Raw genomic sequence first — 13,428 nt, 5'->3', positions numbered from 1 at the left:
GACGCCGTAACGGCGCCGGTCCCGGACCGGGGCTGAAACGGGGCTCGACGCCGAGCGGAGCCAGCGTCGGGGGTGGAACCGGTGTCGACGCCGGCGGAGGAGGCGTGACTAGGTCGACCGGCGTCGGCGGGGTCTCGGGAACGGGTCCCTCGGGCGCTTGCGGCGGCGCCGGGGCCGGACCCGCCGGCAGGCAAGGTTGCCCAGTCGGGTCCGCAGGGCCCGAAGGCGCGCCAGCGGGCGTCGACGGCGGAGCCAGGTTCCTCATGGCCGAGAGGAAGGCACTGACTTCCCCCGGCGTCGCGTCAGTCCCAGGGACCGGCGGGTATGGGGACTTGCGCGGCGCCTGCGGCTCCGCTGGAGCCGCGGGGGTGGAACTACCCTGACCCTCGGCCGAGTCGCGCAACCGGCGAGTGGAGTCCGAAGAGCGGTGTCGCCTCTTGGACTTCTTGGAGTGCTTCGACTTACCCGAAGACTTGGAGCCAGACGATCGATGATGACATCGGCTGCGGCTCCGCGACCGATCCTTGGATCTCCTCCTGGACCGGGATCGAGAGGGGCGCGGAGCCGAGTGGCGAAACTCGAGAAGCTTACGGGACCGCTCCCGTCCAGCCTTCGAGGTCAGGGCCTTGCAGTCCGCACACGACGTCGCGTCGTGGTCGAGGCCCAAGCAGTAAAGGCACCGGCGGTGATGGTCCGTAACCGACATCAAGCGGCTGCAGTCAGCACAGGCTTTAAAACCAGGCATCCTACCAGCACCGGAGTCGAGACAAGATCAAAAAGGATCGAAAAAAGTTAGTCAAAAAGTGACTAAAGGGGTAGCTCTCCCGGATTTTGCGCTTACTGGCGCGGAAAAAAGAAGAACTGACGTCAGCGCGCGAGGGCGGCGTCTAAGTACTCCGACGCCGTCATTCCGGCGCACGACGCCGATGACAGACGCGGAGCCGCAGACGACGCCTAGCGACGCGCAAGGGGTATTACTGACGAAAAATCTTCCGGATCCAGTCTGACGCCTGGGGATATTCTAAGGTGAGGAATCTAACTAACGTGTTTCTTTCAGATAAAGAGATGTCCATGTGAATGTATCTAATTAAGATAGGACTGGAACAGATACAGGTTTCAGGGAGGCGGGTGGGTGCGTACAACTCTGCAGCTATACATGCCAAGAACAGATGCATACTGTTAAGTAGCATTTTCCGTTCGAGGCATATGAGCTGCAGTTTTTACACTGTGCATAGACTGTACAGTAGTGTCTACCCTAGCGGTGGTCACCTGTATCCGTTGCAGTGGTTTGAAACAGTGTTTTAAGAACAACTTGGCCTACAGAAGCCTGTTGCTTAGCCTGCACGTCAATACAATAGTGTTTGGTGAAGGTATGTGGTGTAGACCATGTTGCTGCTTTACAGATGTCATCTAAGGGAATGTTCCCTAAGAATGCCATGGAAGCCCCTAGTTTGTGTGTTGAGTGCGCTCTAGGGGGAAATTGTTAATGTGCGTTTAGCCTTCTGGTAGCTTATTTGAATGCAATTTACTATCCACCTAGCGATCCCAGCTTTGGAGATGGGGTTACCTTTGTGAGGTGGTGAGAAGGCTACAAACAGTTGTTTTTTCTTTTTAAAGGGCTTAGTTCTGTCAATGTAATAAAGTAGGGCTCTTTTGACATCCAGTGTGTGAAGAGCTCTCTCTGCTACAGAGTATGGGTTTTGTAAAAACACCGGTAACTCAACTGATTGGTTAAGATGAAAAGCAGAGATTACTTTGGGAAGGAATTTTGGATTTGTTCTAAGAACCACCTTGTTACGGTGTATTTGTAAGAATGGTTCTTGTGTGGTTAAAGCCTGGATCTCACTTACTCTCCTGAGAGGGGTAATTGCGACAAGGAAACCTACGTTCCATGTGAGGAACTGCAGTTCATATTTGTGTAGAGGTTCACATGGGGGACCCATGATCCTGGTAGGAACAATGTTTAAATTCCACACCGGAGAGGGTGGCAGTCTGGGGGGAATTATCCTTTTAAGGCCCTCCATAAATGCTTTAATTGCAGGTACTCTAAATAGTGACAAGTGTTGTCTCTTTTGTAAATAAGCGGCAATTGCCGCTAGGTGTAATCTTATTGATGAGTATGCTAGATTACACCTTTGTAAGTGTAGCAAATAGCAAATGATGTCCTGGATTGAAGCATCCAGCCGATCGATGTTATTGTTATTGCAGTATATGACAAATCGTTTCCATTTTGCTGCATAACAAGCTCTAGTAGTATGGCATCTGGATTGTTTAATGATGTTCATACAGTCCGGTGGAAGGTTAAGATAACCGAACTCTAGGACTTCAGGAGCCAGATAGCTAGATTCAGTTGACCTGGATCGGGGTGCCTTATGTCTCCATGGTTCTGCGTTAGCAACGTTGGGGAGAGACAGTTTTTGGTGTGGAACTACTGAAAGTTCCAGTAGTGTTGTGAACCACGGTTGCCGTGCCCATGTGGGAGCTACACGGATCATCCTGAGAGACTGTTGTCTGAGCTTGCCTACTACTAGGGGAATCCGTGGGAGTGACAGAAAAACGTACGCAAATTTGCCTGACCGGTTCATCAATATCGCATTGCCTTTGGACAACGGGTGTGGAAACCTGGCGGCGAAGGTGGGGCATTTTGCATTTGTGTGTGTGGCGAACAGATCCATGTCTGGTTGACCCCACATTTGGAAAAACGGTTGAAGAACTTGGGGATGAAGTTCCCATTTGTGTATCTGCTGTGTCTGTCGACTGAGCAGATCTGCAATCTGACTGTGAACTCCTGGAAGATGTTCTGCCAGAAGGTATAAGTTTTGTGGAATGGCCCATCTCCAAATGTTTTGCGCCAGCTGAGACAGCTGCAAAGAATGTGTGCCTCCTTGTTTTTGTATGTAATACATGGCTGTCATGTTGTCCGTCCAGACTAGGACAGTCTTGTGATGTAGATGTACTTGGAATGATTTTAATGCTGGAAAGATTGCCAGTAATTCTAGGTGATTGATGTGGAACACTTTGTTGAGTGGTCCATTTGCCTTGAATTGTGTGGTTTAGGAGATGGGCTCCCCAGCCGGTGAGTGATGTGTCTGCTGTTAACACTATCTGTGAAACTGGCTCTAGGAACGGCCGCCCTTTGGAAAGGTTGTGTGTTCCACCACTGCAGAGAACGATGTGTGCGGCTGTCCACCAACACCAGATCTGTAAGTTGTCCTTGAGCCTGGTTCCACTGACGTGCTAGGCATTCTTGTAAGGGGCGCATCTGAAGTCTTGCATGAGGTAAGATAAAAATGCAAGAGGCCTTCATTCCTGTGAGTTGCATGAATACCCTTGCTGGGAGAGAATGCTGTGGCTGAAATTTGGTTATTAGTGTTTGTATACTGGTTATTCTGGCTGGATTGGGATATGCCAGAGTTCCGGAGGTGTCCAATGTGGCCCCTAGATACTGATGTATGTGTGAGGGCTGAAGATGTGACTTGGTGTAGTTTACTGTGAAACCCAAGTTGTGTAGCAGCTGGATGGTTTGAGGAGTGTGATGAACACACTGGTTGAATGACTTGGCTTTTATCAGCCAGTCGTCGAGGTATGGAAAGACATGGATTTGTGGTCTTCTCAAGTGTGCTGCTACTACTGCAAGGCACTTTGTGAACACCCTGGGTGCGGTGGTCACCCCGAATGGAAGGACTTTGAACTGATAGTGTTGTCCGTCCACTATGAATCTTAGCTATTTCCTGTGAGCAGGTTGTATGTTAATGTGGAAGTAGGCGTCCTTGAGGTCTAGTGTGGCAAGGAAGTCGTTTTGTTGAAGTAGTGGGAGGACCTGTTGAAGAGTGATCATGTGAAAATGATCTGACTGCATGTAGACATTGAGGGGTCTGAGGTCGGTAATGGCCTTCGGGTGCTGTCCTTTTTGGGGATTAGGAAATACATTGAGTACACCCCTGTTCCTTGACGCTGTAAGGGAACTAGTACTATTGCCTGCTTTTGAAGCAGTGAGAGGACCTCTTGTTTTAAGAGTGTGAGATGTTCTGTGGACATTGGACGCTGTTTGGGTGGTATGGTGGGTGGGGCTGCTGTAAGTTCCAGGCAGTAACCATACTGGAAAATTTGTCTTACCCACTTGTCTGTAGTGATGGAATTCCAGACAGGTAGGAACTGTGACAGTCTCCCTCCGACCGGGGTGGAATGGTCTGGGGGGAGTGGAGGGAAGTCACTGTTTATTAGTGGGAGAGTCACGAGTGTTGTTGTTACCTTGGCCTCTCCCTTTGTTGTTATTTCCCCTGCATCCGCCTCTAAAATATCCTCTGTTGGGGGATGTTTGGATGTTTGTGTGGTGTTTTGTAGGAAGAAGAGGCGGTGTCTGTTCCAATATTTTTGCATGCTCCTTTAAAGAAGGAGCGACGAAAGGAACCACGTGTGGCTGGAGACTGTAATGCCCCCATGGATTTAGCAGTCTCCGTGTCCTTTTTCCTTTTCTCTAGAGTGGTGAACTAGAGCCGGTCCAAAAAGTTGTTCTCGATTGAACGGCTGATTGAGGATAGTTGTCTGTACCTCCTGTTTGAAGCCTGAGATGCGTAACCAGGCATGTCGTCTGAGTAACACACTAGTGTTAATGGACCTAGAAGCTGTGTCAGCTGCATCAAGGGCACACTTGATTGATGCATTGTTTATTAATTTGCCCTCCTGAATTAAATCATTTGCCTTGGTTTTATATTGATCAGGTAAATGTTGTAATAGGGTTTCTAGTTGGTCATTGTGAGACCTATCGTACCTAGCAAGTAATACCTGTGTGTTGGCTATCTGCCAGTGATTAACTGTTTGGGCAGCAACTCTCTTGCGGGAGGCATCTAACAACTTAAGACTCTTTATCCGGAGGTGGCGCATCACCGGAGGTCTGAGAGTTGGCACGTTTTCTAGCATTCGTTACCACTAGTGAGTCTGAAGGTAGTTGACCCTTGATGTAAGTGGGATCATCGGGAGCGGGTTTATATTTTTGTCAATCCTGGGATTGAGAATCCTAGCTCTCACAGGGTCCTTGAATATGTCGGGGGCATGTTTAATGACACCCTTTAGAATTGGCAGGGTTTGTACAATCTTTTATGACTGTTCAAAGGTGTCTAGAAGAAAGTCCTTGTCTGCCGGGTCAGAATGCATCTGAACACCATGGTAGAGAGCAGCCCTATTTACAAGCTGACCAAAGCCAATATTGTCATCTGGGGGAGATGGCTTTGTTGGATATGCCTGGGAATCAAGGAGGTCTGGAGGATCTACTGGGTTATCATAATCGTCCCAATCATCCTGTGGTACGTCTGCTGTCATCAGGGTCAGTGAAAGGGTAATTGTTGCCTCCACCACTCCCTAAATCATCATCATCCTGTGCTGGTGGTGAGTGTGGTGGAAGTTTTGGAGAATGTGGAGGAGAGACAGGCTTAGGAGGACGAACAGGAGAAGGTCGTATACGTGAAGTGCCACAGTCTTTTCTCTTCACAGGCACTGCAGGAGTGTCTGGTGTTTCCAGCTTCCTCTTCCAGTGTGGAACTGCAGCCACATGTCCTGTTTTGGGGTCTATGTGGAAAACTTTTTGTTTTGGATTGATAGGATCCGGTCGAAAAAGTTCTTCCTGTTCAGTAACCGCTTTCGGCGCCGATTTTTACGGGTCCGAGCGGGGTTTGGATTTCTGCTCAGAGGCCTTGGAAGGTGGTTTGGGGTCCTTCGGCTTGGCTGTGGAGGCGGAAATCTTTTTTCGGTTCCGAATGCTTTGGTTTCGGATCCGATGTCTGGAAGTGGTCGGTGCCGACGGTCCAGAGCTACCGGAAGACTTGTCCCTTATCACCGGGGCTTCTAAAGCTTGTTTTCGGTCGCGACTGGGGCCAGCAGGTGAAGTCTTGACCAGGGCCTTGTTTTTTTCGGGTGGAGTTGGGGTAGGGGCAATTGTACTCACTCGTTGACCAGGAGGGATGTGGTAGTCTGAGTCGTCTGCTTCGGACACTATTTCCAGGTCCTCAGAATCCTCCTCTGGGACATCGGGGCCTTCATCGAAGATGTCCACCAGTACAGGAGCTGCTTGCTGCGCCATGATGTGTCGTCGGGCCCGGCGATCACAGATGGTCTTTTTGGATCTAAAAGGCGCAGGCCTGGCAATTGTTCTCGTCGTGCTTAGACGAAAGACACAGGTTACAGACCTTGTGGTGGTCACTGTGTGGCAATTTAGCTCCACACTGGGGGCATTTTTTAAATGGAGTCCTTTCCATTAGCTGTAGGCCCGAATGGCGTAGATAGGTCCTGCGGGCCACGTCAACGACTGGAATAGAGTAGTTGAGGTGCGCGTCGAAAATTACGCGATCGAAAACAATACCGTCGAGTTTTAGATAGTTTGCGCGTTGGAAAGGTTTGGAGAATATGGTGCCGAACCGGAGTGCAGAAGTTAAATCCGAACCAGATGGCGGGAAAAAACAATCGGACCGTTGATGCCCATACGCACAATCGTCCAAGGGAGGAGTTACCTATCTCATAACTACAAAAGACTCTTCCAAGACAACAACAAAGTGCAAGCATCCAAGCCCAACACCAGATGGTGATCTATGCACAGTGTACAATCTGCAGCTCATATGCCTCGAACATAGGGTTCTAAGGGGAAGCTTTATATTTTTCTGCTATCCTGGGTGTAATGACCCTGGCTCTGACTGAGTCCTTAAAGAGGTCATGTGTGTAGCATAACAGACCCTTGAGCATGGGAAGGTTTCAGGAAGAACGGTGAGCGGAGGAGCGTGTTTCAAATAGGAAGTTCTCCTCTAATGGCTCCGTATGAAGGTTCACGTTGTGGAATAGGGCCATTCTACCCAAGGGGACCCTGATAGGATGTAGAATTGTCTGGAGGAGTAGGACAGGCAGGGTACAGATCAGGGCCCATGTCTCCAGGTAGATATGCATAGTTAAGAGTCCCATGGGTCACCCTGTGGTGGAATGTAATATGTATTATCCCCTGCCCAATGTCCACCCATGTCAGAATGAGAAAACCCCTGGGTTCAAATATTAGGGGCCTAAAGGAGAAGCAAGTTGGAAAGGAGAAACCTAAGGAAGCGGGGGAGAGGATAGTTGAGAGAGGGGTAGAGGGCTGGTTAACTTATCCACCTTTTTGTGCTGATTTGCTGGAACTAGAATCTCCAAACCTTTATCAAAGGACAGCTGGCTTTGGAAACTGGAGCAGCAGTAGACCCTGGAAAGAGGGGGGGGGGGGGGGGGGGGGGGGGGGAAGAGAATCTGGCCTATATGGGGATGAATAACCAGGTGTTTCTACATTGCATCAATCTCTTGCAGCTTGTGGAGGATCAGTTCAACAGTGCCGGTACTGACGCTGGAGTTGCTGGTTGATGCCAAAGGTCTCGGTTCTGAGGGCACTTACAGTTTTGGCACCAAAATCCTGGCTTGTGCCGAGGCAGATGTAGTCGATGCCTAATGTCAGCTGGGTGCAAGTATCACAGTAACCAGCACCGACTGAGTCCGCTTCGAGGGCTCTTTAGGCACTGAGCCGAAGGTGTGCAGTGTGTCCTAAATAAGTGGACAGTGTCAACCACCGCCCGAAGGCAATGTCAGTCCTTAGAGGCGTGCTGCTCAACTTGAGAGTACTGCCAAAGAGGAGAGGTGCCATACTCTCAGACTGCACAGCTGGCCACAGGTCTGTGGGAAAACGCGTCTTCATCTGCAGAAGTAGGTTGTGGAAAATGTTTCCCCTCTATGTCTTCGGGACCAAAGAGGTCTGGAATGTCATCACCACTCCTGCGTGACATCTCAAGGCAACAAGCTTGATGGTGAAGGAAATTTATTTTGGGACTGAAATGAATGGCAGGTGGCCTTATTGTGCTCAGGTGAGAGGTTCAAATTACAGACCTCATGGAGGTCTCTTCAAGGGTATTTTGTGCGGCAGCGAGGACAGTATTTTGAATGGTCTTCATTCCATCACCGTCGAGGCACAGTGGAGAGACGCAGCCGAGATGGAGGTAGGCTCCGAAGGGCAAGGCCCACGAGAGACTACTATCGATCCGAAACCCAGCTCGAGCGAAGAAGCAACTGTTGACCCAGCTCGAGACGAAAAGAAAAGGGTGACGCAACCCAAGAAAAATACAGATGGAGGAGAGGAATCAATGTAGACCGAATAGAGCACCGTGCAGATGACTATCCAGAGCACGGAAGCACAAGTCCGAGCCAGACTGCAGAATGAAAACAATCTAACAATGAAATCGATGACCACAAGCATTACCAGCAAGAGGAGGAGTCGCGCTACCTTGCAAATCGAAAGGCTTCTGCAAAGAAAAACAACTTACATAGATCCGGGCCCAACACTAGAAGGCAGGAGTATGCACAACATGTGTATCTACAGCCACAAATGCCTCAAACATTATGTAACAGAGCATCAGTATCTAGAGGAACTTGGTTTTCTGAATAGCTGTATACAGACAGAACACCGTATGCAGTAGAGGCTACTCTTTTAGGTCTCGCCTGACCCAGCGCATGCGCTGGTCTGGCGAGACTTATTGAGAGGGCTCCAAAAAGTGCTACCAGGCCAGCCTAGAGCTACAGTGCATGTGCGCGGGCGCGCGCGCCGCGCTTGACCGCGATTACTTTCACGGCCACACGGCCGCTTGGCATAGCCAATAGGTCTCGCTTTTGGGACCTTATAAGTATTTAGTTATGCAACTGTTGCATGGCTAAACACTTATAAGGTCCCAAAGGCGAGACCTATTGGCTATGCCAATGCTTGTTACTGTGGTTGTTAGTAAATGTAAACTCGGCTACTCATGAAGTGTATGGTATAGAGTTAATGTTGCACGTGACAGAATTTTGTTTACGTATACGGATTGTATGTATGGTAGCATTAATGATGCTATTTATATTAAGCCAAACTATTTTGCACTTGATTTCATAGTTCTGACACACCCGTTTATAGTAATGTTTACAAAAGAAGCTTTGATGATGTCAACAGTAATGTCATAAATAATGTCAGAAATGATGTCATGAGTGATGCAATACGTGAGGTCATTAGCAGTGCATGGCAGGGAAGCAAGTTGTAGTTAGCTCTTCTAACTATAACCGGTGAATTTTTGTGCTTTAAAACGTTAATGTCGCTGGCAAAATCACCCAACTATAATGAAATGGTTACTTATCAGTAGGAAAAAAGAATCTGAAGAAGGCTACCATGCACAAGTACTTTTGGGGCACCGTCTGACGTCACAAAAGGGATGGACCTAGCACCAGATGGTGGTCAGGGACACCCTAAACAAAAATAAATAAATAAAAGAATTCCAGACCCAACCACTAGATGGCGGAATAATGCACAGCATGTGAATCCAGAAAAGGATTCATGCTGCAAAACATTACTTTAACCTTTTTTTGCAGAGAATTTCTAGCATTTAGTTTTAACGAGAAATAATATTTTATTACTATACAAAAATCCAACCTGTCACCATGGAAAGCAGTGGTCTGTCCGCAGGCCCTACAGCAAACCCTCCCCAGGCAGCCAAACTAACACTGTGCATGGCCATTAGCTGTGCACAGAAAGCGGATGGCAACAGGGCCTGGCCAATCCACCAGGAGTCAGCACTGTTGTTACTGCGAACATGGAAGGGGCGAGGCCAAACGGGGGAGCTTGTAGGTGATTTGATGCCTTTTGCATATTCAGCAGCAATTAAAAGGGAGAACCATAGACTCTGCTCTCAGACCAAGAGAAGATGGATAGAAACCACGTGTCTTGGACAGACACTACAGAAGAAATTGCGCTCCAATTAATGAACAATGAATTCAGCTCCATCAATGATTTCAGATTGTTTTTCATCATCCAACTGTAGAGAATGCACACTGTCCATCAGCCTGGAAAATGGCAGGATAGTAGTTGCTCAATACTAAAGTGAAAGTGAAGTGGCCTAAAGGGTGGAGCTTCTTGGCAACTTGACACCTTTGCACACTCAGCGGCAATTAAAAATGGAGAACTGTGGCTCTGCTGTCAGACCAAGAGACGATAAGAAAGAACCAACTTGTCTAGGACAGTCACTACAGAAGAGATAGGACTCCAATAAATTAACATTGGGTTCATCACCATCTAGGTTTCAGAATGTTTTTCAACTCGCAATTGTAAAGATAATACACTGTATCATTCATTAAAAGGGGAATGGGGGCCGCCTTCCTAGCCTTATTAGGCCTTGAAAACACCATCCCCCAGGTCCATATTTTTTTTGAAAGGGGGGCTGCGTTAACTCCCCTGAGACATTTCGGCCTTGGGGACCCCTCCTTCGTGTTGAATCTGTTAATTAAAGGAGGGCGGGAAGAGTGCATGTCTCCCTCCCAGAGTCTTAAATGGCACTGGGGACCACTATCCCCCAGGGCATTTCTTTTTTTGTTGTAAGGGGCCTCTATCTTAAATAGATGGAATCCAAGGTCCCCACCCGGGGCACCAACAACACATTGGGGGCTGTAGGGGGAGCCCTCGGTCTCCATCGACCCCAGCCGGATCCCCTCATGCTGCAGGAGTTGGAACTGCTCCAGCATGCAGGGAGCACCTCTTGATGCTGCTCCCTGTGGGTGGGAGCAATATCTTGATCTGATTTACTGCCCGCATCAGTGCAGGCATAGAAACAGATCAAAAGTCTGCTTTCCACTAGCGGGAGCACTTTTAAAGCTCCTGCCAGTGGGGAGCAGACTGTGTTCTTGCCAAGTGGGAGCAAACTCAAGGATCCCTGCCTGTGCCGGTGTGGGCAGAGAAACTATTGTGTTCCAAGGTGGGCTCGCTGGGACACAAAGTGAGCCAGCCCAGGGGGTGGGGTCCCCGGGGCCAATAAAGACTTAGGGAGGGGGCAGTACCGCCAACCTGCCTATAGAAAATACAGTGGGTCCCGGGGGATGGGGTACCCGGGGCTGAACACGGCTCAGAGAGTTTGCCTGAGACTCTTAAGTGGAGGGGGCTGGGTGTCCCCCACAAAAGAAGATTGGGTGAGGGTGAACTAGGGGTGAAAGTAAAGGCAGGAGCGAGGGTGTACCAACACAACACAAGTGGAAAGGAGAGAAAGGCTGGGCAGTGACCCGAACAAGAAATGTAAAACATTTATAATACAAATTTGATGAAATTGTCATAGGTAATAACGACATACACAACATTCCCTCGACCATTTCGACACATTAATGTAGTTGCTTTTATAAAATAGAGTTAATTGGATACATTTATGCTTGCCCAGCTTCCAATAATTATGTGCAGTCTAGCCTCATTGTTTATTAACCCGGAATAAAAAACAATAAACTTTATTATGTTCAGGTGAATTTCATGCTCAACGTGATATACAAAATCAAAGAAACGTGAACACAATACAATTAAGTGCTTACCCATGTTCATTTTTCAAGGCTTCAACAATCATCAGCAGTTCACTAATTTGTGCCTTGAGGTCTTCCACTACGCTCTTGCTGTCGTCTCCATCTGCCTTGACTCGGAATTCTTCGACAGAATTAAACAGGTTTGCCTTTGGTGTGGTTGAAACAAGTGTTGTAGATGGTTGAAACAATGGTACAGGAGTGGTAAATGAAGACGAAGAGGACGAAAAAGAAGGCGTAGATGATGGCAAAGAATGCGTGGATGTGGGTAACAAAGGCATGGATGTGGGTAACAAAGGCGTAGACGAGGGCAACAAAGGCGTGGATGTGGGCAACAAAGGAGTGGATGTGGGTAACAAAGGCGTAGACGAGGGCAACAAAGGCGTGGATGTGGGCAACAAAGGCGTGGATGTGGGCAACAAAGGCGTAGACGAGGGCAAAAAAGGCGTAGACGAGGGCAACAAAGGCGTAGACGAGGGCAACAAAGGCGTAGACGAGGGCAACAAAGGCGTAGGCTGTGGTAATGTTGGAGTAGACTGAGGCAATGAAGGCTAGAAAAAAAATACAAAATTTTTAGATCACTTTAATAATTTCACCAGAATAGATTTGTATTCGAATATAATTCACAAAACCTGTAGGCAGAACCCTAGCATTACGTTTTCTGAAATACTCAGAATGCAGCCCAAGCTTTGGGAACTCTAGAACTTTGTCAAACATACTAGCATGAAACAGAGGACCTAGTTGACTATACAAAGCAGTAGCCAGAACATTAAAATATACCCCACTTTGAACCAAAGCTCTGATGGAACCACAAAAGTGAAAACTGAGCATGACCCCATGCAGAAGAGCTACCTTGTCTCTTCCTTCCAAGCATTTATCCATGCCTCCTTCCACACTCCCATTCACCCAGTGATATCCATCATTTTGCCTTTACATCATAGCATCAATTCATTCTGTCATCCAATCTTTCACTATTCTATCCATTCACCCTTTCACCCATCCTTTCTCACATCCACCCTTTCACCAATGCTTTCAATCATCCATCCATCATTTCATCCACCCACGCATCCTTTGAGCCATCCACCCTTTCACCAGTGATTTCAATCGCCCACACATCCCTCTACCCATCATTTCACGCACCCATGTATCCATTCTCTCACCGTTTCAACCATGTATTCTTTCATTCATACACCAACCCATGATCCTTTCACCCATTCAGCCACCAACGCATCCTTTCACCCATTCATCCTTTCATACACCATTTCACACATCCTTTCACTCACGCTTCCTTCCCCAGCCACCCTTTCACCAATCCTTTTGCTCATCCACATAGCTTCGCTCATCCACCATTTCACCCACACATGCATCCTTGCAGTCATCCACACATTTCACCCACCCTCCCTTTCACTCATGCATTCTTTCAAAGGTCCAGTAATGCACCCATCCCCCCCTTCACCCACACAGGAATTCTTTGACCCATCCTTTCTCCCAACCACAAATCCTGTCACCCATTCTCCCATCCACCCACATACTTTAATTCACCCATTCTTTCACTCACTCATGCATTCCTTTACTCATCCACCCTCACACCCACCCTTTCACTCACTCAGCCACCCTTTCACTCATCCACCCATCTCTTCAGCCACCAATGCATTCCTTCATTCACCAACCCTTTCACCCACCCATGCATCCTTTTACCCAACACCCTTTCAACCGTTATTTCACCTATGCTTCCTTTTACACTCCCACGTTCACCCATCCTTTCACTCATCCACCCTTTCACCCAGCATTCCACGCATCCATTCACCCACACATGCATCCTTTCAACTATCCTTTTTCCCATGCTTTTACCCACCCATGCATTCTTTCACTCATCCTTCCTTTCAATCGTCCATCCTTCCCCCTTTTCAATCAATCTTTCTTTGGTTAATTATAAGCTTTTCCAGCTGCAGACAGTGGCCCATAAAAACCCACACCAGCTGAAGCTGTTCACAACACCCCTGGGACTGTAATCCATGAACTCGCATTAGAAAGGGAAGTGGATATTGGGCAACAAGGCCTGTGAGACTGTATGTG

General features: G+C 48.2%; 1 protein-coding gene across 1 annotated transcript in view; it reads right to left on the bottom strand.

Moving 5' to 3' along the window:
- Window positions 1–13,428, bottom strand: part of CD2AP (CD2 associated protein) — a 597,230-nt gene that overhangs the window by 75,786 nt on the left and 508,016 nt on the right. Inside the window, exon 19 of the mRNA XM_085610578.1 lies at window positions 11,368–11,903. Coding sequence (XP_085466704.1) covers window positions 11,368–11,903 — 536 coding nt within the window. The remainder of the gene's footprint in view (window positions 1–11,367; window positions 11,904–13,428) is intronic.

Source organism: Triturus cristatus, chromosome 6 (genome assembly GCF_964204655.1).
Source record: "Triturus cristatus chromosome 6, aTriCri1.1, whole genome shotgun sequence".
In the NCBI taxonomy this organism is placed as follows: Eukaryota; Metazoa; Chordata; class Amphibia; order Caudata; family Salamandridae; genus Triturus; species Triturus cristatus.
This window is presented reverse-complemented; position numbering and strand designations above follow the sequence as displayed.